General features: G+C 56.9%; 1 protein-coding gene across 24 annotated transcripts in view; it reads left to right on the top strand.

Annotated features, from left to right (window-relative positions):
- IKZF1 (IKAROS family zinc finger 1) overlaps nucleotides 1-25,077 on the top strand; it is a 91,805-nt gene that overhangs the window by 50,418 nt on the left and 16,310 nt on the right. For 7 of the 24 annotated variants that reach the window (XM_072760118.1, XM_072760121.1, XM_072760126.1 and 4 more), the window contains exons 4-6: nucleotides 15,136-15,396; nucleotides 20,610-20,777; nucleotides 24,822-24,947. In XM_072760118.1, coding sequence (XP_072616219.1) covers nucleotides 15,136-15,396; nucleotides 20,610-20,777; nucleotides 24,822-24,947 — 555 coding nt within the window. The remainder of the gene's footprint in view (nucleotides 1-15,135; nucleotides 15,397-20,609; nucleotides 20,778-24,821; nucleotides 24,948-25,077) is intronic. The other 17 variants (XM_072760137.1, XM_072760129.1, XM_072760134.1 and 14 more) reach the window with 3 other exon arrangements.

Genomic DNA, 25,077 nt, shown 5'->3' with positions numbered 1-25,077 from the left:
CGCTTACTGCACGGCTCCCAGCGGCCACGGCGGGTCTTACTGGCCCGCGGCCTGGGTGCAGGTCACCCCCGGGAAGGGGAGCCCTGCGGGGCCGTGGGCCTCACCCCGCAGCGTCTACAGGGCACCCTGCCTGCCAGCTTAGCAAGGGAGGTGGCGGGAGGGAGCCTTGGGACTGCCGGGCGGGGCCGAGCCCCACGATGCCCAGCCCCGGGGCACAGCCTCCCACGGGTGGTGCGTGTGCCTCCGAGGGACGGGGGACCCACCTGGTGCTCAGGGCCTGTTCCCCCCAGAAGGTAAGAGGCATCGTGGGGTCAGGCTGTGTGGCTTCCAGCCTCCTCCACTGAGCCGCCTTTGTGAGCCCCCCGTGCCAGGGGAGGGGTCCTCATGCCACTGACCCCTGCACGCTGCCACCTGACACCAGGCGGCGGCTCGCACCCGCGGCCTCTCTTCCTCCAGGTGGGGGGGCGGCGCAGGTGACCTGCCCCTCCTGCCCTTCCCTGCGAGCACCCTCACCCCTGCTCGCTGGCGGCGCTGGGCCTGCCAGGTGTGCTGGGGCACAGGATGCAGGGCGGGCGGGGAGGGCGCCGGGACGCGTCCCCCAAGGATGGGCTCCCCGAGCACGGCCTGCTCCTGACGCTCCTGACACCCGAGCGGCCCTTCCGGACGCTGCCCGGCCTCTGCTGAGTCACCCCTTGCTTGGAATTCTGGTTGGGACCCCTCGGGGCTTCTGGAAGGGAGGGCCAGCGGGGACCCACCCTCTGGGTGTCCCGGGGGAGATTACTTTATCTGCGGCCTCCCTGAAGCAGGGCCCCGGCTCCTGGAATCTTCGGGGCTTGACACGGTGCCAGCAGGGCCCGGGAGGGAATGGCCCGTGGGGTGTGTGGAGCCGGTCGGGAGCCGCGTGCCCCCACCCCCGGCCCTGAGCCCGGGCCTGGGCACCCCGCGTGCCCCACTTCCCATCAGGAGCAGCAGCTCTCGGGGGGGCGCCCCAGGCTCGGGAAGCCGGCAGATGTCCTCCCCCCTACCCCCCGCTGCAGAACTGCCATCCTCCTCCGCGCTCCATGTTGCCCCCTCAGCTCCCCTGGCAGCAAGAGTTCGGCCGAGCCTGCGGGAAGCCACATCTGGCAAGCTGTGGCCCCATCCGTCCCTCCCTCCGAGTGTGGGGAGCAAGCCCTGCCTCGTGCATGGCTGGGAGGTGGGGGGGCACCCCACGGGTGCTGTCCTTGCTGGGTCTGGACGTGCCAAGGTGGCTGCCCCTACCCGGCCCGGCTACTGACACAGCTGCACAGCCCCCCGTCCGCCCACCCCGGCACAGCCGCCTGGTGGATTGGCCCCCTCCCTACTGTCTCGGCCTGCCAGAGCCAGCAGGCACTCTTCCGGGGTGACATTGGGAATGGAAGGGGGCGTTCACGTTGTCACTTTTTTTTTTAAGATTTTATTTATTTATTCATGAGAGACACAGAGAGAGAGAGAGGCAGAGACACAGGCAGAGGGAGAAGCAGGCTCCATGCAGGGAGCCCAACTCAGGACTTGATCTCAGGACCCCAGGGTCATGACCTGAGCCGAAGGCAGACGCTTAATCGCTGAGCCCCCCGGCGTCCCCAGGTTGTCACTCCTGTCCCCGGCCTCACGCTCGCTCGCCGACCCCTGGCACTTGACAGGACCTTGCTGTCTTGTCACTGTTTCTCCAGGCAGCGTGACTCCCTTTAGCCCCAATTCGGTGCCTGAAAAAGTCCCTTTTTCCTTTCTTAAAGCTTGGAGTAAGCCCCATCACTCTGTTTTTATTCTTTATTTTATTCATTAATTTTTATTTTATTATTCTTCCTCATTTTCTCCTTTGCATGATTTCTTAAGATTTACAGGGGTCGGAGGTGAATTTCATCTTGCTGCCTCCGTGCGCGTGGCGATCGTTAGCACAGGCAAATATTACTTTTACCAAAAAGAGGTACTTTTTTTTTGTTAACAGAAAAATGAAAGAGCATGAGGGACATAGGGTGACCCTGGTGGCTCAGTGGTTTGGGGCCACCTTCAGCCCAGGGCGTGACCCCAGGGTCCCGGGATCGAGTCCCACGTCGGGCTCCCTGCATGGAGCCTGCTTCTCCCTCTGCCTGGGTCTCTGCCTCTCTCTCTCTCTCTCTCTCTCTCTGGTGAATAAATAAATAAAATCTTAAAAAATATAAATAAATAAATAAATAAATAAATAAATAAATAAATAAAATCTTTTAAAAAAGGGGGTGAGGGGGCATAGCATTCAGGAAGTGACCCTCACCCTGTTCTTTCACGTGTGGGACGTCTCATCCTCACGTTCTGATGAACTGTGTCGGGGATGGGGGTGATGGGAGGGCCAAGTGGTACCAAAGTGACTTTCCAGGATCATCCCATAAATAGCACCGTCGCTTTCGAACCTGCAGTCTTCTCACTCGTGCCGTTCAGAAGCGAGGACGTCACTTGCTGCTTTTCCCTTTCTAAGTTACAGGTCTGGGTGTCAAGGCTTCTGCCTCGGTCCCTCAGTTCACGGTGAGACATGACAAGTGCATCAGTAAAACATAAGCAGAAATAGGGCAGGTCCCCAGGTGTGCTGCAGAGAGAGAGGGGCTCAGAAACGGGTTTTGGGCCAGTTCTCCGGGCTCTCGGTTGGCGCTGGGCCGCGTCGGCTCTGGAAGGCAGATCTGAGCGCTGGAGCCTGACGTTGGCCGTCTTTGTCAAGGCCCAGGTGAAGCCACCAAAGTGGCCGCACAGCCTGGCGGTGCGCCTCAAACAGCATCGGGGTAATTCCCAGATGGAAGGGAGCACCGGCCGGGAGTACTCAGGGCCGAAGGGAAGCCCGCATGGACTCAGGTAGGTCCACAGTGACTCAGTTTCCCTGAGGGTACTTGTCCTTGCTTGTCATAGCGGGTGGCCCCACAAAGCGCGACCCTTGTTTGTTCCCCGTTTAGAGAACTCCCTTAGGGTGACTGGGCTGTAGCTGATCCCACAAGCCCTGAAGTCTTGTCGACAAGACGGGTGTTGATCTGCTGCTGCTTTTCCACCAGGGGACAAAGCCACCGCCCGCCGAGGGCCTCGGGCTCCACACAAACCCGACAGGACAGATACGGGGGTTCTCACTGGGTGGGCAGGAGTCGGTGGCCCCGGGCCCCTCAGCGTGCACAGCTGACGGGCGGTGGGGCCAAGGCCAAACTGGCCTGTGACCCCAAGCCCCCCGCCCCCCAGCACCCAGCAGCTGTTCTCCCGTCCCGTGGACTGACGTGACACGGGCCGCGGGACCCCCTCAGGCTGAGAGCTGGTCCCCTGTGCTCGGCTTACACAAGCTGACGTCCCGTCTCGCCCTCAGCAAAGACCCGGTGAGAGCAGCTCGCCTGCCCCCGACTCGCTGCACACGGACGCCCCAGTGTCACGGGAGCCCGGCCCGCCGCCGCCGCCGAAGCTAAGCTGCTTTCTCCCACGTATTTTGCGACGTGAACGAACTTCTGAAAATGTGCAGACCCGATCGTTGTCCTCAGGTTGTTGAGCCTCCCATTCTGTCCTGAGCCCTGGCGTGTCGTAGGCAACGTGCGGGGAGCGGGGGGAGGAGGGAAGCGGGTCCCTGCAGCCTCTTTGAGCACAGAAGTGGGCTCCCGACCTCGTCAAGTCCAGAACCGGGCGCATATGCCCCGAGGATTCTGGGCCGGGGGTGGCCGGAGGGCGGGCGGGCTCTGGGGCGGGCACCACAAGGGCGGGAGGCTGCAGCCAGCGCCGGGGAGAGCCAGTGCCCTCCGGAGCGTGGGGCGAACGGGGCTCCAGGGGGGCGGCTCCCCAGTGGAGGCCGCGGCGGAGGCTGTTAGGAAGTGACCGTATGGGCGCTGAGCGGGGGCCGCAGGGTGTCCACAAACGGGGTGCAGTCGGTGACAGGGGCTTTGCTTACATTTCCCTTGAGGTGCACACATTTGATTATCTGAATCGAATGACGTGCCGAGGGCCACTGTCACCGCTGACCAGTCCTGCAGGGGCTCGGACCCGGGCCGTGGGGCTGGGCACTCGCGGTGGCAGTGCAGGCCGGGAGCTCTGGGAGCAGACGGTGGCGAGGAGGGCGGCCCTCAGCATGAGCGTCTTGGGGCACAGGCCCAGACCCGGGAGGGCAGCCCGAAGGCGAGGTCCACAGGATGCGTAGCCACCAGCGAGCCAGGGTGGCAGGAAGCACTGGCAGGATGTGGCACGAGCCGAGGCAGCCTCGGCCGGGCGGTGGTGCCGGGAGGTGATGCGACGGGAGAGCAGGAAGCGAGAAGCCCTGCAGGATAAGACGTGGGCTGTGGGGGCCCGGGGTGGAGGGGGGGCGCGTGCGTCAGGCCCGCGGGGATGCAGGTGCCAGCTCCTCTGGCGCAGGCGGGATGGGGAGGGACGCGGGGGCTGGCGAAGGCGCTCGGGCTCGGATTTGGGAGCTGGGGCGACAGCCAGGTGAGCTCCGCAGCCGAGGGGCCCGGCGGCGTCTGTGGGTCAGACTCCAAAGTGGTGTGTAGCTCAGCCTCCCGCTGGGTGAGGCTGAGGCAGCAGTGCCTCCCCGGGAAGGGCAGTCGGGACGCATGAGTGGTCCCCCCTGCCCCTGCCGGGCCCTGGAGCTCCCCAGGGTGGACGGTGGGGGAGGAACCAACATGCGTCCCAGGACCGTACGGGTACGGAGTTCCCGGAGAACCCGGGCCTGGTCCCCATGACGTTAACTGCTCCCCCAGCAGGAGCCAGCCTGGTGCTTCGGCGCTGACCAGGCTCACCTGTCCCGTCCCTGGCCTTTCTCTGCCGCCCCAGGTGGGGACCCTGTTGCTGGCACGGGGCGGGGTTGGGTTGCCAATCCTGAAACGCCGGGTCGGTAAGCCCCGCAAGGTCACCACAGACCACACTTACCCAGGTCACTAGGACGCTAATGACCCGACCGGGCCCAACAGGCTAATAGGATTTAAAGGCCAGACCCCAGCCTCTTGCTAGCTTCTCCTAAATACAAATCTACACGTGTTTACCGTCCCCAGAAAATTGTCCGCATCCTTCTTTGACTTCAAAGTGGAACAGACTTCCTCCTCCTGTTTTGAAGAATCTCAGGTCTGTTTTCACCTCTCCCTAAGGTGACAAGAGCATGAGAAATTCAGGTGCACGACCGAATGCAAAGTAAAGTGTGGTTTGTGGGCATTTTATCTTTTTTTTTTTTTCCAGAATGTTCATCAGCGTCACAGTCTGAACAGAATTCAGAATCCGAGCCATTGACGGCATTTTCTTTGAAAATATTAGGACAGTTTGTTGAGTAAAAATTCCTCCCAAATGAACCAGATTTGTTCTTGAGAGGAAAGCATCTCATGACATTGAGAAAACTTAACATACCTTGAATCTTTTTCTATCTGTACCCTTGTGTAAAACAACAGCCTAGGACCAGATAGGACAGGACAGGACAGGGTAGGACCAGCTAGGACAGGACAGGACAGGATGGGGTAGGACCAGCTAGGACAGGACAGGACAGGACAGGATGGGGTAGGACCAGATAGGACAGGACAGGACAGGGTAGGACCAGCTAGGACAGGACAGGACAAGATGGGGTAGGACCAGATGGGACAGGACAGGACAGGACAGGATGGGGTAGGAACAGATAGGACAGGACATGACAGGACAGGGTAGGACCAAATAGGACAGGGCAGGACAGGACAGGACAGGATGGGGTAGGACCAGATAGGACAGGGCAGGACAGGTTGGGATAGGGTAGGATCAGACAGGACAGGACAAGATGGGGTAGGACCAGATGGGACAGGACAGGACAAGATGGGGTAGGACCAGATGGGACAGGACAGGACAGGATGGGGTAGGACCAGATAGGACAGGACATGACAGGACAGGGTAGGACCAAATAGGACAGGGCAGGACAGGACAGGACAGGATGGGGTAGGACCAGATAGGACAGGGCAGGACAGGTTGGGATAGGGTAGGATCAGACAGGACAGGACAAGATGGGGTAGGACCAGATGGGACAGGACAGGACAAGATGGGGTAGGACCAGATGGGACAGGACAGGACAGGATGGGGTAGGACCAGATAGGACAGGACATGACAGGACAGGGTAGGACCAAATAGGACAGGGCAGGACAGGACAGGACAGGATGGGGTAGGACCAGATAGGACAGGACAGAAAGGATGGGGTAGGACCAGCTAGGACAGGACAGGACAGGGTAGGACCAGATGGGACAGGACAGGACAGGACAGGGTAGGGCCAGACAGGACCAGACCGGACAGGACAGGACAGGGTGAGTTTCCCACACTCCTGTGTGCACGTCTACCGTCCCTGGATGCTGTGCTTTTCTCCCAGACCAAGGAGTTAGTTGTGCATGAACGTGTGTGGTGCGTGAGCAAGAGCCAATTCCTATCGGCTCAGCTTTCTTAGGGGATTAGAACAGCTCTGTAGCTACAGCCGTGTTTTGTTTTTTAAGCTTTTTGTCCATCTTAGGGAATCAAGGATGAAGGACAAAACTCAGAGTGTCCATTTGAATGATGGTAGGCAGGGAACGGATTCTCCCGAAACGATGAGCATTCAGTGCTCACGAGGTGCCGCGTCGTGTCCTGGATTTCAGGGCTTTCCCTGGGGTGATCCAAGCCCCACGCAAGTCAACGTTTTCCACCTCCAGACAGTTGGTGACTAGTGTGCCTCTCGAATCCCTCCGCTCCTGAGCTCACGAGTTACGGTGGCCGTGAACACCTCGCGCCACCGTGTTCATCACGACGCGCACCACCCGTGGCCTGTGCTGCTGTGCGGGCGCCGAGGGAAGCCGAGCTTCCCGACCCGTCTGAGCAGCACCGCAGGGCGTGCGACAGTGTCCGATTCAACACTTATCAGTCCGAGACGCAGTGTTGTCGTGCCCTCCTTCTTAAAAGGCAAGACTCTGCCCCCTCTCCCGTTAGGTGGATGGGCCAGCCCGGTGCTACAGACACGGGCCTTGGAGAAGTTGACCTGACAAGTTGGAGGTCAGCGCCAAGGTCACGGTGAAACTGGCATCTCCTCGCTGGCTGGCCGCGGATGCCGAGCTCAGGTGCGCCCTGCAAGCGGCCGCTCACCTGCCCGTTTGAGGGGCAGCACGGTAGTGACTGCGGACGGTCGCGGGCGGCATGAGTCAGGAGGCCTGAGGGGCGGTTGGGACGTAATTAAGGGGGTCGCTTCCAGGAACAGCTTCGTGAGCCTCTCCCAAACGCCGCCCACTGTTCTAATGGACTTTTCCTGGGAGAGCAGGGAGGCTCTGTGACCGGGGAAGTTTGGAAGCTCGCCGCGGTTTTAGCAAGGTCTGTTTCCTGGAGGACACCGGAGGGGGGGGGGTCCCCCCTCCGCTAATTCAGGGGGTGGCCCAACAAGTTTAGTTGCAGCTACGCCGTGCTCACAGCTCCGATAGACGTGGGGACGCCACCCTCGGGGAGCACACTCGGTGCGTGTGTGTGCATGCACGCACGGCTGCATGCGTGCACGTGGGCGGTATCTGCTAAGCCTCCAGGCCTCGGCACATGGTGGGAAGCTCTGACCTATAAAAACAGAACAAGAACTTGGAGATTCGAGGCGCTGATAACATTTATGAAGGCGGCTGATAAGGAATGCCCACAGACGTTCATAGCTCTTCTTGAGCGAGGGGAAAACACTCATTTTTCCCCCACTCAGTGGGTCGTGAGAACATTTCTGATGTTCTGCGAACACTTTCTAAGAAATGTTGAAAATAAAGAACGTTTGCCGCACGATTCAGCCCGGCGAGAAACACACTGCTTTTGTGAAGATGCGCGCTGTCCCGGGACAGGCTGTGCCGCGGTGCCCAGACCTGGGGTCCGTGCCCACCAGTCCTGCCGAAAACCTCCTCGCGGCTCCAGCGTGTGTTCTCGGCTACCAGCCCTGGGATGCCCAGCACAGCAGAGCTTGTGCAGACGTGCCGGGAGCTCAGACCTCTGCGTGTCACGGCCCTGCTCCTGGCACCCCTGGGTTACTTTCCAGGCACCTGAGTGAAGGCTGAGCATTAGCAGATTAGTGGCTAACTAATGATTTTGAGCAATAATACTTTCTTAAAAAAAAAAAAAAGATGACCCTTGTTTTTATTTATTTTTATTATTTATTTTTTAAGATTTTACTTATTTATTCATGAGAGACACAGGCAGAGGGAGAAGCAGGCTCCATGCAGGGAGCCCGATGCGGGACTCGATCCTGGATCTCCAGGACCACACCCTGGGCCACTCAGGGATCCCCGACCTTTGTTTTTATTTATTTTTTTCCCAACCCTTGTTTTTAGATGCTTTCGCTATCTCATGAACACTATCAAAAGCCAGCTTTCTTTTTTCCTTCTTTATTGCAGTTGTATATGGGGCCGATGGCTTTAGGGATTTTCACGCACTAATTCCCAAATCTTTCTCCCGTAAGTATATGCCTTGCTTCTGGAAAACAGAAACATGTATCCATTTCATACTCCATTTCCATGGTGTGAGTATTGTGAATGCATGATTCTCCCCATCCTGGCCATTCCACGTCTGCCGTCCAGGGCATCGCTGACCCAGTAAAGTGCATGTGTGACCCTTGGGACCGTTGGAAGGTGCACTGTGGATCATGCCTTTCGTTGTGGCTGTGGGGTAACAGGGGTAGAAGGGACGCGAGCGCTCAATTGTTGCTCTGCCAAAGCCGGTCATCAGCCCTGCCCTTACCACGCTCAGCGTCCCCTTGCGAGCGAGCGTGGGGATGGCCAGACTTCCTCTCCCCACGAGACAGCCCAACGTATTCGCACGATGACTTTTGCAAATCTGTGGGACGGGAGGAAGATACACACTCTCCTTCTGTTGCTCTGAGGTATTAATTTCAGAACCGAGAAGAGAAACACCGCGGGGCTCGGGGCCGTTGGGCTGCGGTGCGCTACCTCGCCGCCCGAGCACACACGTTAGTGCCTGGTGTGCGCAGGACGTTCCTGATCTGAGCTGTTAAAACCAAAAGCAGATGTTGATTTCATTTTTAGGTCTGGGGAGATGAGAACCCATAGATAGGTGAGGGCAGCGGCTTGGAGGGAGCATTTTAGGGACTGGAATGTGCTTTTTAAACATTTTTTTTTAAATGCTTTAAAATATTTAAAGGAACCCGAATTGGTCGCCTCCTTTGGACCGACGGCCTCCGAGCCTGCACTAGTAAATTCCCCGCTGCTGTAAAGCAACACCAGCAAACAGGGTGTGCTCGTTAACACCGCAGCCGTTGCTGATCCAGGCACAACCCCAAAAGGTGTCAGTAACGGTAAAAGTAGGCTGCTGACATCCTGCTCATCAGAACTGTTTGACGTCTAAAGGATTTAGCACCAACCCAGATCGGAGATTGCTTTCCCAGGACGTGAACGTCGTCGAGATCTTTCTCTAACCAAGCTTCCTTTGGTTCAACTTGGAAACAAGAGCTTGGGACTTATCTCTGGGAGACGCGGATGTGGGTATACGTGTCCATATGTGCACGTACGTGCGTGTGGGTGCTCATACGATCCCATAAAACACGAAGGTGCCAGGACAGAGAGGTTTGGAGGTGAGCCCTCGCGCTGCTGCGAGGTTGAGAAGTCAGATGCAAACACGTTCTGAGATGTTTTCACTAAACCCGAGGGAGGTTCGGTGATGTGCTCACGTAAACATACGTGCTACGTGCAGATTTTATAAGGTCGATGATACATGTTTTGATAGATGCCGGTCTGGTCTAGACGTTTATGCAAATGGCTTCACAAGGTTTCTGCAGCTCTCTCCTTCCTCCCCACCCCCTCCCAGCTCCCCAGACTGTGAATACCCTCCCCTCCCCCCTGCACAGAGGGCTGTGCACCTGGAGGACTTCCCGCCTCCCCCGCCCCCAGCAACCCAGCTGCCCTGGGCCGACACCGCCGCCTGCTGCAGAGGGTGGAGAATTGCCCCAGTCGCCCCTCCTCGTCTGTTTTCCTTCTATGAAAATTAAAGACATGACCTGTCTGACCCCGCTACCTCCTCCATCCCAGTTTCTGTTCCTAGTCACCTGAGGAAAACGTACACGTGCTTGTAAACCATGACCTTGTCAGACTCCTCCTCCTCCGCCCCTGACTTCTTTGCATTTAGAGGCCAAAAGTATCAAAGAATGATAAAAATGTGCCTCATTGTGCATCTTCACAAGGAAAATACCCCTACGTTTTATTGGGGCTTTTTTTCTTTTTTTTTTCTTTTCTTTTTTTTTGGTTTTTGTTGGATGTGGCGCCCACACGGGTCTTGAATTCATGACTCTGAGACCATGACCTGAGCCAAGATCAAGAGTCAGACCCTTAACGGACTGAGCCACCCACGTGCCACCCCCCCCAAACCTCCATGTTTTAAATGATAGAAGTTATAACAAGTTGCTTTATGAGCTTAAAGATGCTTAAAAGTTCTCCTAAATCTCTCTTAGAGGCAGCAGAAAAACATCTACAGACTGCCTCTTCATCTTAAATTTTAATTTAATTACGCTCATTCAAGACCCCTTGTCAGTGTGGTTCATTCCCTTTGAGTTTTGCTTGCTAGTCACTGGTTGCAGAAATATTTCTGTCTCCCATTTTTTTTCGTTCACGGTAGGGAGCCCTCGAGGCTCGATAGGTAGTGGCTTAAACTCATACTCTAGGGACGATTCCAGAATGTCTTCTCCATGGAAAAGCACAGTCAGAGGGTCCAACATTTACCTTACCAGTAAACAGGAAGACGTATTCCAGAAGGGCACGGAGCACGGGGAGGAAGCGCAGCCCATCTGCCGGGGGGACTGCCAGGGCACGTTATGCATTAAAATGGTTTAATCATTCATGAGTTCGTGCAGTGCTTGGCAGCACATGGAGGCCCCTCGGCCCCACTGACCCTGAGGTCCCTGGACTCTCCAGATTCTCCAAGTGCCAAACTTGTCTATGGGCCGAGGTCCACCCGGCCGTAGGGACCTGGGGGCCTCTCTTAGGTCTGCTGTGTTACTGATAACATAGGCGGCCTCTACGTTATGTAACAAGAATACTTTGACTTAATGGAAAACCGCATCTGAGAAGGAAAGTAGCTTTTGACTCTTCCAGATTCAAAGACATCCGCTCTTAATATAAGCCTCATTTATTAAATAATGAAATGGGGCCCCTGTCCGTGCACTCCCGGTAGTCGGCGGCGGAAGAGCCGCAAGGTTAGGCCTGAGCCAGAGCGTTCGGGGGTGGAGAAGCGCCGGAGTCTCAGCTCATGTTCTATATTTAATCGCTTCAATTCAATTCAGTATTGTACTGAGTTCAACATTTTTCTAAGTGGTGGAGGGATGGAGTTGCAAAATATTTATGAGTAGGATCCCCACATTGAGCGAGAGCCTAGCGTCTCCTAGACACGATGGTCGCCTAAGCAGTTCCAGCTCCGTGAAGATGGAGCAGGGCAGGGGTTTAGGAGTCCAGGGAGGGCACAGCCAGTTGCCGTGAGCCCCGGCTGGCTCAGAAACATCATCCGAAGGCCCGACCGAAGTACAGTGAACACAAACACGGGGAGAGCCGCTATTTCATGGAACCGACTGGGCAGGTGGACGTGGGCCATTCAGGGAGACCAATGACGAAGGACGGGAGGACGCGTCCTGCCGCAGCTGGCCTTTCTCAAGGGGATAGAGGAGGAATCTTGCCAGGTCCCTCGGCTGGGCTCCAGGCCGGGAGGTAGACGGCTTCAATGAAGCCAGTCATCTGCCGTGAGCCCTTCGTTAGGTGGAGCAGCCCCTGGTGCCCTCGGCTTCTGCAGGCTGGTGGGATTCACCGTAACAGGCCCAGGAGTGCAGCACTGGACAGGCCTCCCGAGTCCCCCCTGACACGTGCAGATGCAGAAGGTGGTCGAACAGACACAAACGTCTGCAGACGCCGCCCCCACCGCCCCCTCGGGTTCCATGAGCGAGAGGCCACCTGCCCGGCCGCAGAAGGAGCCTGCCCCCCGGTGCCACTGCCGCGCTGCACTGTGCAGGGCCGCCCTGGCCTCCCGCTCTCCCGTCCAGCCTCCTCCTCTCGGCCCCGCAGTTGTTCCTCTGAGCTTGTCCAGCCCCGTGGACGCCCCCAGAGTGTCCAGACCTCACTGACGTCCTTCCTTCCTTCTGACCGCTTCACACTGTGCTCATCCTTTTCAAAGGACACGTACGACCTGCACCCAGTGCTGGACTCCGAGGCTACGTCTTCTGTTTTTTTTTCCTTTTTCCAGCCACATCACTAATTGAGCCAAAACCCCCAAAACCTTTTTCACCTTTAAATGAGTGAGGCCGACACCGCCCCCATCCTGAGTTTGTGTTATTTTTTTTTTAAATGTATTTTAATTTAGGGGACTTGACGTTTATGTCTGTTAGATTGCAATTTTGAGACCAGCGTGTCATGACTTTATTAGGATACGTTCACGCTCTGAGCCTCTGAAGATCATCAGCCCATTGCCCGTGTTATCCTCCTAGCCAGAGGGGACACCCCATTTCCACGGACACCCTCCTTGGTGGGGGGCAGTCCCTCTCTCCTGCATGGCCAGCACCCACTTTGCATTTGTTCACAGAGGTGGGAATGCTGAAGGGAGCCTGCTGGAGGGTCTCTCTCCCCTCCCTCCGCCCCTCCTCCTGCTGTCTCTCAGATATGTAAATAAATCCTTAAAAGAGAGGAGAACAAAAAGATAGCTTCTTGCCCAGATTTAGAGAGCTTTCCCCTATGCTTGGCCCTGGAGTGCCCGTGGCGGACCGTGTGGCCCTCCGTGACGTCCCCGGGACCCCTGGCCACTCCCCATCGTCCTTTCCCCCTTGGTCCCTACAGACCTTTCCTGTGCTAACGTGGCCTGGCACCTGTCCCCAAAGTGCTAGCAAGCTTCCAGCCCCAGAACACCGTGCATGTGCCACCCGACTCCTACCCGGAAACGTGGGCGGTGTCTGCTCCCAGGGACACGTGTGGCTCCCTGCCCTGGCCCCAGCGGTCCGCGGCGCTCTCCGAGCTCCTGCCCTCAGAGACCCGCTGTGTGAGCAGCGTCTCGAGCTCCCGTCTTGAGCCGGGCCCCTCCCCTCAGGCGGTGCCTGGGGTCCACGGGGTCTCAGGGTCGCTCCTACTCAGCTCTTGCGCCACTGGAGCCTCCTGTGCATACTTTGGTTCTGTTGCAGTTCTCGAAGAAACTGCCACACGGCGTAAGAGCACTGAGAAAGTCACGTTATGGCTGGTGGCACGTCTGGGTGGAGGGCGCCTGTGGTACTTAAGATGACACCCATGCTGTGCTTCTCACCAGGCCGCCCTCGCCTCCTTCCTTCCTGACGCAGCTTCGCCCCCGCGGCAGGTGGCCACGCGTCACCCGGAGGGTCACCCCGATGCTTTCCCGCCCTCCCTGCCCTCTCATGGGGAAGGGCCCACCCGGTCGCCAGCACCACATGCCGCAGAGCAGGCCACCAGGTCACAGCAATATCCGTCTTCCTTGGCACCGGGAGCCCTGGTTTCTGGCACGTGTACTTTTGAGAAAGCGAGGCTCAGTTCCCTCCATGTCCCCGCACTTCTCCAGCCACAGGGGCACAGGCCTAGAGCTTGGTCGCAGTGCACAGGCTGACGCACCCGCCACACCAGCGGTCAGGCCTAGAATGCCCCAATCTCAGGCGGGGGTCGGGGGAGCAGCTGGATGATTAGACGTGATCCCAGGTGAAGGAGTTCAGGAGTCGTGGAAACTTGACTTTCATGCTTCCAGACCATTCTAGCACCGAGCCCAGCGATAATGAGACCCTAGGGAATGTGCTTCCACCTGAAAGCGAGTCAAGTGCGGTGTGCCTGGCACAGGGTCCGTGTCGCAGACGTCACTGGGGGGGGGTGAGGGGACCCTCCATGGACGGCTCTGTAGGGAATGTGCTCCCACCTGCCCCGTCCAGTCCCCGTGCTCCTGGGTTTATCACCAAGTCCTCACCACACCCCTGGCGGGTCAGTGCCCCCTTGACGGACATGAAAACCGAGGCACAGGGGAAGTGGGTGACCTGCCCCCCGAGATCAGCACGTGGGAGGAGTGCGGCCGACCCGCCGGCCACGAGCGCCCACTGCAGATTCTGGGCTGTCCACCCATGATCAAAGGGCTGGACAGAATGAACCTGGAGTGTCACTAACGGGGCAGATTGTTTAAAACCGTGGTCTCAGACGTGACTGTGCATCCGAATCCCCCGGAGGGCTCGTGAAAACAGAGACCAGCCTGTCGGGGGCACACCGGAGAATTGGCCCTCCCGCAAGTTCTCAGTTGATGCTGATGCTGCAGGTTCGAGGACCAAGCCTGGGGACCCACTGGTTCAAAATGTCGATGCGAGATTCCGCAGTCACCATTACCGAGCATGTCACTGTTTCTTGCACTTGGCAAAATTTACCTGCCCCCCCCCCCCCTTAATCTATGGAGGCCGTGATGGGAGCAATGGCTTTCGGGGTCGCTGCAGTCTCTCCTCCGTATGATAGTGTGGGACCCATCGGTGCACCCCCGGGCTGTGCCTCTGAAGGATGCACACGCAGTGTCTCTGATTTGCTTTACCTACAAAAATACGTGAATGGCCGAGATAACTGCCCTCGATGTGACTTAAAGGGACAGGAACGCAGACTGAGCCAGGGTCCCGAGTGCTCCTGAGCAGCAGCCCTCGGCCTCCCCCCGGCTGGGGCTCCCCCGCTCCGACGAGCTGGCGAGGTCGGTTACCTCCACACGCCCTTCCACAAAGCCACGTAAGACGTTGCGACTCTGCCCCCGGGCACAGGGCGTGTGGCCCCGGGGGCTAAAAACGGGAGCGTGACCGTGAGCCAGACAGCACACGGAAGTCCTGCGGAAGCCCTTGGGGCCCCCGTGGCTGGAATTGGGAGCGGGTGCCCGCAGAGCTTTGCCCCAGAGTGCGTTAACCCGGGCCGCGGGCAACGGCCACCTCCGGGAGGGGGAGGTTTCTCAGGCTTGACGACCACTTGGGGTGTTGCCCGCGGCCGGCGGGAGGCAGCTTGTGAGGTCAGCACTTACCTGCGGGCCCGCCCGGCTCCCTGGCACCTGCCCCCGGAGCCCGCGGGGTCCCCGCCCCAGCCGGGGCTGCGGTCCCCGGGAACCTCCTCTGCTTTGACGCGCTGTCTTTTTGCTGCTGTGCTGTTCTGTGTTGTTTTGTTTTGCTGTTTTTTTTGCGATGACACTGAGTGGCACCTGTATTGTGTCTTTCAGCCAGTAATGTTAAAGTAGAGGCTCAGAGTGATGAAGAGAATGCGCGTGCCTGTGAGCTGAATGGGGAAGAATGTGCGGAGGATTTACGAGTGCTTGATGCTGCGGGAGAGAAAATGAATGGCTCCCACGGTGGCCAAGGCGGCAGAGCTTTGTCGGGAGCTGGAGGCATTCGACTTCCTAACGGCAAACTAAAGTGTGATGTCTGTGGGATAATTTGCATCGGCCCCAATGTGCTCATGGTCCACAAGAGAAGCCACACTGGTAAGGCCTGGTGCAGTTCCTCCCTTGGTGGCCTGGAGGGGTCCGCGGGTGTAGCCGGAGGACGCGCCCTGTCTCTCGGCGCCGCTCCCGGTCTGTTCTCCTGGACCAGCAGCCGGGGGGGCCCTCTCAACCCGCGCCGAGCCGACGCCCTAGAGCGGGGAGGCCGGGGGCGCTAAGAGCCCCACGCGGCTCCCCGCTGCCCCACGACCACACAGACCTAACAGAGAGCGAGCCGCAGAAGGCGCCTCCTCTGGGGGGGTCCCCCGGGAATCCATGAGTGAAATGTGCCTTTCGGAAAACCGGGGTCACAGAGCTGGGGTTTCAGCAGCGTGAGTGGGCACCGGAAAGCGGCGGGCGCAGCGTTCCGCGGAGCTGGGGGCAGTTGTCCCCGGGCCAGCCTCGGAGCGACTGCAGCTGCCGCCCGTTTCCGTCGCAGACGGGACGGAATTTCCCAGCAGGGCCTCTGTCTGTCTGTCTGTCGGAGGCTCTGGAAGCATCAGAGAAGGTGGTATTCCGTGTCCAGACAGGAAGGAAGGAGGACAGCGTGGGGCCCCGGCCGTGCCGCGGCTCACCAGGTGCCCTCACCCCGGGGTCGCCCCCCAGGTGCCCGGGCGCAGCCAGCCACCAGCCCCCGCTCTCCTGCCAGGACCGGGGGGTCCCCTTGGACGGCCCCAGACGGCCTTCGAGGTATCAGAGGGCCACATAGCGTCCTTAACCGTATGCAGGAGCGTCCTCAACGGCAGAGGAACTTGACTCTCTGCACAACAGAGTCACCTCCCCTAGTGGTCACCGCAGGGTGAAACACGAAAGGCGGAAACCCGAGGCTTGGCCGCCCCCAGGGGGCTGGTGCTGGGAGTCTGGGGGGCGGTCCTGGAGCCAGCACCTGCCGCCGCCCTCCGCAGGGGGCGGAGGAGAAACAAAACGTGACAGGTGACGTGCTTATTGGCTCTGGAGGCACAGCAGGGTCATAAGATGACTTAGGGGAACAGGAAGGAGACCTGGAAATCGCAGCCTTGCGTGATGCCCACCCTCCCCCACCCCCCGGGCCAAACAAATCCACGACCGTCAGAAATTTAGCAGGAATTCAGAAAAATCTTTGAGGAAATCCGCTGGCTTGTCAGCACACGCAGGTCTCTCTCCCTGGAGCTGTGATTTTTTTTCTCCCCCCGCCCCCCACCCCCGGCATCTGAACCAGGGCGGCCTCCAACGTGATGCCTGCTGTGTGCGAGCGACGCTCCTGGAGAGGCCCCAGGTCTGTTTAAGTCAAAGCGCGTCTTCGACAAAGACGTAACTTCTCCAATTAAGCAGACTTTGCTTTCCCTAATGGGCCCCCTTCATCCTCAGATTATCCCGTGCGCTAGAGCCCTCACCTCCAGCCCTAAGTAAAGCTCGCGTGAGGGTAGGAGGGTAGTCGGGCTCTCCCCTCTGGTAACGCCTCGGAAATTAAAGCGAAGGTAAGTTACCTGCTGATAGACGCTTCACAGGATCCGCCGGGCACCAGAGCTCACAAGCGAATTACTTTCCTGCTAATTCATGTAAAGCCTGCCTATACTGTGAAAATTCGCTTAAATAAATATTTGATAAATGAATCAAATTCTGGCATGGTAAATTGCCAAAATATAATGACTCCTGCCCCGATAAAAAGAATAATTGCATTTAATGAATAGACCTGCCGAGGACAGATATGCAGAGCAGCACCGGCTGTTTGCGGCCCACTTTTCCCCACAGCCAGCGGCCAAGAGCCAGGTACACAGCATCACGCCGATTCCTTCACTCACAGGACAAGTACGTTCCGGGAATAGGGACACGCAGACCGTCAGGTTTATGGTTCCCGGCCTGGCTTTTATTTAAAAAAAAAAAAAAAAAAAAAAAAAAAAAAAGCCCTGCAGCAGTAAACGGGTGGATGGTCTTCAGGCTGTGCTCCCCCTCGCACGACTGGGGAGGGTCGCAGGGGGATCCAGGAGCACATCGGCCAAGCAAGGTCTCCGCGAGTAGACGATGCCAGGACGGGTCCCATTTCCTTGGGATGCGAGTGGAATATGCTAGAAAAGCCACGCTCTGCTGACTGTCACTCCCACCCCGACCTTGCCAAGTTTCCAGTGTTTCGAGAGAGGTGATCCTCAAACCGGAGGCCCCCCGGGGTTCCCTCGGGACACCCTCCAGCTCCCAGGGCCAGTCTCCCCACCTGGGCAGGGACCGCGAGCGCCGCTGGCTGAACTTCCATCCCCAGCTCTGCTGCTCAGTTTCTTTCTTTCTTTCCTTTTTCTTTTTTTTTTTTTTTTTAACTCAAGTGTGATAGCACTGCCTCCCCCGCCAGCCACCACTTCGGGGCTGGTGTGAGCCTCACAGGGGACGGGGTAGGAGGCAGGCCGGGCCGGGGAAACCCCGCCTGCAAATGTGCCGCGGTGTCGACCTGGAGGATGGGACTTTGAACGGTCGACAACAGTGTCTGAATGGTGGTAACTGTGTGCGGGCTCCTCTGCGGGGCAGGAAGGCACAGGGACCAGGACCAGCGTCCAAGGACAGTCTGCTCCCGGGTCTGGCTGCAGCGGGCCCAGCTCACCCCCGGCTCGGGGATGCATTTTGTGACCTACCTTCCGATAGACCCTCCTAAATTTTCTGATGGAGGCATCGTGAAGCCCTGTTCGTTTTCTTCCCACTGGAGTTAGAGGGGCTCCGACGTGCCTGCAGAGAGGCCCTCAAGGGGCACATCCGTACGGTCCCCGAGAGTAAAACCTCAATTTTGAGTCAGTGATGATAACGTCTGCGTCCCGCCGGGGATAAGAAGCGCAGCCGCGGACGTGGATCGCCCGGCGTCCCTTAGCCCGGGATCTAGCCCGGCGAGGGAAGCCGCCTAGAGCTGAGCCCCGGGTTGTCCCTTCGGGGCTCGCTGGCCTCGGCAGCCTCCGCGTCCTCGTGTCACACCTTCTGCCGGCGCAGTCAGCGACAGATGCCAGCAAAGCTGGCCGGCAGGAGTGAGACGCCAGGCACAGCCGGGGGCACGAGGACGCTTGACTCAAACTAGAGACAGATTTCACTGTGCAAGCAACGGCCTTTCCTTCCTTCCCGCCTGTCCTGCGGGAGGGGCGCACGGCCTTCCCGCTCCGTCCCCGGGTCCGCTGCAGCTCAGGGACGACCCGGCCTCCACGGCGGGGTCCGACCTGTCCCCCTGCCCCAGCCTGCAGATCTGCAGCACCTCGTCAGCATAGGAGGGCAGACCTCACACAGCCAGCTGAGCTGGCTTTGGGTCACCCGTGTCCCTCACTAGGTGCATTTTGTGGGGCATCAGCTCTCCCGGCTGCCTGCCCCGCAACATCCAGCCGCAGGTCCTCTCTGTCGGGATCCCTATGCCCGGGGACCAATTACTTCTCTTTCCCTTGCATCTACTTGGAGCTAAAATATGCACATCCACGCACGAGTGTGACGGAGGCCCAGAAGCGTTTCTAATAGATGATGATCTGTCTCTGCTGGAGGTTCCTGGGGGCCGCCCGGCCGCGAGCTCTTTGACTCTCCTGATCCAGTACTGACCTGCGACCCAGGGATTCAGTTCCAGCTCATTAGCTTTGTTGTCACCTTCCCACCGAGCCGACTCCTTGCGCAGCCAAGTCCAACCCAGAATGCAGATTCGGCAAGACACCGAGGTGCCGGGATCCCTCCCGCGGGCCTCTAATTAAATTTCATTTTAAAGTAGTTTCAGATTTTACGGCCGCACACCTGTCGGGCCCACTGAACAATAGGAGCGAGGACAACCACGACACCCAGGGGCCGGTGTCAACTTTTCCATTTAAGCCGGTGTCAGTTTTAACGGCACCCGACGCGCTTCTACTGCTTGCGTCTGGCAAGTGCCACCTCATCCACCAAAACCGCATGAAGCAATCGGGAAAATCGTTAAATATACATTTTCACACATTCTTTCTTCCTAAGAAAAACCCATTACCAGGAAGTATGTGTGTATGTGTATGTGTGTGTGTGTTTTCATGGTATCTCAACAGCAGATACCGTGGGCACATAGAGCAATTCTAAAAAAAAAAAAAAAAAAAAAAAAAAAAGAGAGAGAGAGAGAGAAAAGAAAGAAAGAAAGAAAGAAAGAAAGAAAGAAAGAAAGCGAGCACCTGTTGTTTTCCAAAGAGCTTGAGCGTGTGCTTAAAGCTGGCAAGCGTCATGCTCTTCCCACACGAGGCCCAAGTGAGACGGTGGCTGACGGGGAGCCCGAGACCCAGCGTGCTCAGTGGCGCATCCCTTTCCCGCAGATGCCTGCGTGTCCATCCCTTTGTGGGATCCGAGCCCGGGGGGACGGCGCTGCCACGCGCAGCCTGGGTTCCTCGCTGTCCCAGCCGCCGCTCCACCCCGACGCCCCTCAAAGAATCCCTAATAACCCCTGGGTCGCATCCCGTAGGCTATTGGCACTGAACACACAGCTGCTCTGGGGGTGTCAGCCAGCGGCAGCTCAGTGGCTCCAGGACTGAGAGGAGACGAGGAAGCAGAGGCCTGGGTGCGCGGAGGCTCGGACGCCCTGCCCCCGGGGACCCGGGCCTCTCCGTGGACCATGTGGAGCATCCTTCACAGTTCCTTAACTTCTCATTTTATTCAATCTTCCTCCCTCTCTCTCTCTCTGAGCCTCACACTCTCTCTGTCTCCTTCCTGATTTGCCTGCGTAGGGACAGACAGGTAATGGAGAAGAAATTGAAAGGCAAAATACAGGAAAAATGTAAATGAAAAGAAGTTATTATAACTGTTATAATGAAGTGCCTTTCATTTAAATATAAGAATGTAACGCTGAAATGAACTTGTGATCCTGAAATGCATTTTTAATGAGTTTCCTTTTTATTTTGCTGCTTCAGTGGCATATTTTAAAGACCCTTTGAAAAAAGCCACATTAAAAACCCCACCAAATGCCACAACACGCAAAATTGGATATTGGTTTATTCCAAAACTGCTGATCAGGAAGACTGGCTCTTCATCACAAAATGTTGCAGTCACTTTATTTAAATGAGTTTGAATTTGCATTGTGATGTGCCATTCTGATTTAGGGGGAAAAAATTAGATTTTCAGATCAAATTGACCCAAGCAGCGAAGCGTTACGGAGCTGGCAGGTTGAGTCTGAAAGCGCCGTGTTCCATCAAACCTGCAGCCGGTGGGAGCCCGCGGGCCCCGTGGGCGCCCAGGCCCCCGCGCCCAGGCCCGGCCTCACCGCTGCCCTGTCCTCCTCCCAGGGGAGCGGCCCTTCCAGTGCAACCAGTGCGGCGCCTCCTTCACGCAGAAGGGCAACCTGCTCCGGCACATCAAGCTGCACTCCGGGGAGAAGCCCTTCAAGTGCCACCTCTGCAACTACGCGTGCCGCCGGCGGGACGCCCTCACCGGCCACCTGAGGACGCACTCCGGTAGGTCCTCGGGCGCAGGTGCCAGGCCGCCCCCAGCCCCCGGGTCGCGTGGGTGTGCACATGCGTGGGAGCACCCCCCCCCCACTGCCACCACCACCACCACCACCATGGGGGCCCGGCCCCGGGAGCGTGGGAGCAGTGCCCCCCGGGACCGAGCTGTGACCCCCGTGGAGCCCAGGACCCAGAGGGACAACATGCCCATGCACACGTCCCACTTTATGGAGGCTGTTTCCAAGGAGGCCTCCTATGCCCAAGGCATCAGGGGAGCAGGGCTCGTGCATGGGGTTTGGCTGGCTACCCACCCCCAGACAGTCCCCTGGTCCCCTTCTTGAGGTTGGTGGTTGAGCCCCATGCATTCCTGCTTTACACCGAGGAACCCGGGGTGGTCGCCATCCCAAGGCTGAGAGGTCCAGTGAGCGGGGCCTGCGGACATCTGTCCCGACTGGGGACACCCGCCCGTCCCCCAGAGGCTCAGCTCCCCGTCTGGGCCTGAGCCCGACCCGTGCCACCAGCCAGTGAGACCTCAGCCGAGGGGCCGCATTGTAGCAGACGCATCCCAAACAGCCCAGAGTCTCTGAGCACGGTAACCCCCCAACGCCTTACCCGTCCCCAGGCACCCCAGCGTGCGAAGCATCCGCCCATCTTTGATCAGGTCCCACCTCCTGCCTCCTGAGGAATCTTCCTTGCGATTCTATCAAGGGGCCCCACGGTCTTCCAGGCCAGAGGAGCAAAGCTCAGGCCGCTCCGCCCAGCGGGGATACCTCACCCCGGCCCTCCCAGAGCTCGTCATCCAGACCTTGGGGTGGTCAGTGACTTCTCCAGAGCAGGGCCCTGTTGGAGAGGAGGAGGCTCCGACCGATATCCCCAGAACCACACTCTTCCCCCCAGAAGCGGGGCGCCGCATCCCTGGGGAATACGTGCCTGGAATCGGGCTGTCTCCTCTCCGATGTGATGAGTGTAGTTCATGGCCAGGGTCTGGTGGCCTGTCCCTCGGTCACGGAGCAGGTACCGAGCGCCCAGGGGCCCGGAAGGAAGTAGAGCACCAACGTGTCACCAGTGTGATGACACAAGTGTCTGAAGGGACGTGGGAGTGCAGGGAGGGGACCGTCAGCCTCCAGGGAGGCCTCAGGAGGGACTCCCCGTAGACAGAGAGGCTTGAGTCCACATGGAAAGGAGAGTGTCGAAGGTTTACCTTCAGAGAGGTTCCACCCGCGGGCGTAATTCCGTACAGGACCCTACAAGGAGCCGGGGTACGCGCCTTAGCCGGGTTGTGGCAAGCGCAGTCTTTCTCCTGGAGCAGTACCTGTAAGAGCTCGCCAAGAGCTGGGAGGGTGCTTGCGGCCTTCCCGGGTGCAGCCAAGCCATCTCCTCTCCATGCTCATCCCCTTCCCTGTCGTCAACACAGAGGAGGTTCCCAAAGCGCTCTTTAATTGGAGCAGTGTGATGATGTGGGTGAGCTGCTTAACATCTCCCGAGAAAGGAGCTGTCCTGAGCTGCAAGTCAACAGCGGGGTGACAGTGGGGCTGGTGCCTCCCAACCTACCCCCCAACCTGGGACGCGGCACATGCTGAAGGCTGGGGAGGGCTTTGCCGGAGGGGACAGGTTGAACAGATGGCTCCCCCAACGTGGGAGGTTGACAATGAGCTTTTTTCATTGTTTACGTGTGTCAATAATGAGGAGCAAGTGTGTCGTCCCTAGAAGTGAAGGTGTACGGGGAACTAGATGCTGGGCTTCGCAGGTGACCATTGCACGGGTGGTGTGCAGAGCCTGATCCAGGACAAAGGAACTTCATATAACCTTCACGCAGGTCGGGGGGACATGAGCTCAGTTGCCAACAGCACTGCCTCAGGGTGGGCAGGAAGCCCCACTCCATGTAGGTGGAAAACATAAAACATAAAGACTCAGGCCTAGGTGGCACCAAGCACATCACCATCTTCCCCAGTTACTCCGATTTGCAACAGAAATCTCTCCTGCATGCCAGTCCTTAAAACTCAAAGGGATCCCACGCCTCTCTCTTTGCCCTCATACCTACGGTGAAGCTTGGAGCAGCTAATGCAGTATTTTTGGTCATTCCAGCTCCCCGCCTGCCTATTTCCTTCAAGGCGTGACGGTATCCTGCTCCAGGCTTGGCCAGTGACTTGAGGGGTAGACTCTGGGCAGCTTACTTCTGTTTCGGATCCCCCGATGAGCAAGTAGATAACACCATTCCATTGACCCAGGGCTGCCGCTGATCCTGGCAGCTGAGAGTGCCGCTGACACACGACTCTTCGAAAATACCCAACGGGGGCCACTCCCCGATTCCACTAAAATCATCCTCAACCTCGTAGCTTCCCCTGGCAACTGGTGGTGGCCCGAGGTTCCAAAGACCAACACGTTAGTGGTGACGTAAGCATAGAATGTGCCCACACTGACAACAGGAGGGCTCGGGGGCCTGGCAGCGTAGGGACGGCATCTCCCTTCCCTCCTCACTGCTTGCTTTGGGACTTGTGAGCCGAGCTAGAGACTTTCTTTCCTTCAGAATATTGGGCTGTGCTTCCGGGTATACTTTAATTCGGTTTCTTACTGTAAACATATTTCTTACATTCCAGAGTTAGACGCCTATTCAGACTCTCTGCCCATATATACATGAATTTGCTGAAGTTATAGCTTTTCTAGGAAGGGACATCTATATTCTATTAATTTATATTAATTTCTGAAGGTATTACTCAATAAAATGTACAATTTTAGGCAATATTATGTGTTTCAATGTTCACTTCCCTGATTTGAGTGATACAGCGCTTTCTATGGATAAAGATCCATCCCTTTCCTCCTCGGTTAAATATCCCAGAAGTCAAATTTTGCTTTTTGCCTTAGTCTTTTTAAACCATTGCTTCTGGTCACCAAAGAAAGAGATTGAGCCAGTACAAGCTTTGGTCAAACCCTTTTACCAAGCATTCCTATTTGGATGGTATTGATTTTTATACAATCTCTGAAATCTAACGTAAGAAGGAAATAAGAGAAGATTCTGGTCTTAGGATGGAAATTTATATTCCTCCTATAAATAATTAAAGATACTTATTTCATCTCTTAAATTGCTGTGTATTAAAGTCTTTGAGCTTAGGCATGATATGAATTTATTTGTGCTGGTCTTCTTTCCCTAAAATACTGATCAATAAAGTTCAAGATGAACTAAACTCATCACATTAGAACTGCACTGCTTCATACGGTTGCCACCAGCCATATGTGGTATTTGAATTGTAAGTTTAATCAGTTGAACTTAAACAAAATCAAAATTTCAGTCCGCAGTGACTCTTTGAGTGTCTGGTGACACATAGGGCCGGTAGCCACCATATTGAACAACACGGTGGCTGTCGCAATGGGCAGCGCAGATGGAGAACTCTTCCATCTTCATAGTAAGTTCTGTTGGGCAGAGCCGATGGAGGAACCGTGGGTTTCAGGGAGAACACAGAGCTTTTTCTAAGCTAGAATAAGGAAATACATTTTGGAAATAAATGCTCATTTCGTTGAGGTATATTTATCCACTGTTGTTTCTTAGAAACTTCAAATTATCCAGTTCAGTATCCTGGAATTTAATCCACTTTGGCTGCATTTAGATCTGTCCCACAGTGTAGATGTGGGCCAGAGTCTGACTTTAGAGGTGAATCTGTGTCTCATCCAGTCAACCCAGGGGCCTTCTTCCCATCTCTACCCAGTTGTTAGGTGCCCAACTCATCACACTGTAGTGGTCCATTTCCTCCAGTTAAAGAAATGATGAGGCCAAGAGAATTTAGTAGTTGGGACTATGGGCAAATTCAGATGAAACAAGACTCACAGGAGTTCTTGGTACAGTCAAAGAAAACCCTGGGCATTAACATTTTTAAATTTAGCAATTTTGACTGAGTCCATAAGGCTTTTAGCTCTTAAGAGTAGAAGGTTTTGTTTTTTTGTTTTTGTTTTTTTGTTTTTTGTTTTTGCCTTTTTGATAATAATTGTATTGCGTGAATTCCCATTACACATAAGGCCAATATTTAATTGGGGTCTTGAACTCAATTGTGTTTTCTGCAGTTGGTAAACCTCACAAATGTGGATATTGTGGCCGAAGCTATAAACAGCGAAGCTCTTTAGAGGAACATAAAGAGCGTTGCCACAACTACTTGCAAAGCATGGGTCTTCCAGGCACGATGTACCCAGGTAAGCGCTGGCTCTCCCTCCCCAGCACGTGGTGAAGAAGGGCCCCGGGCACACAGCTCTGGGTGCAGAATGCAGGCGTGCACGCCACCACCACCCAGACAGACAGACGTTTTTTTGGCCACTAACACGG

The sequence above is a fragment of the Vulpes vulpes genome, chromosome 5 (assembly GCF_048418805.1).
Source record: "Vulpes vulpes isolate BD-2025 chromosome 5, VulVul3, whole genome shotgun sequence".
NCBI classification, from domain to species: Eukaryota; Metazoa; Chordata; class Mammalia; order Carnivora; family Canidae; genus Vulpes; species Vulpes vulpes.
The sequence above is the reverse complement of the archived record's forward strand: the minus strand, read 5'-3'. Positions and strand labels throughout refer to the sequence as shown.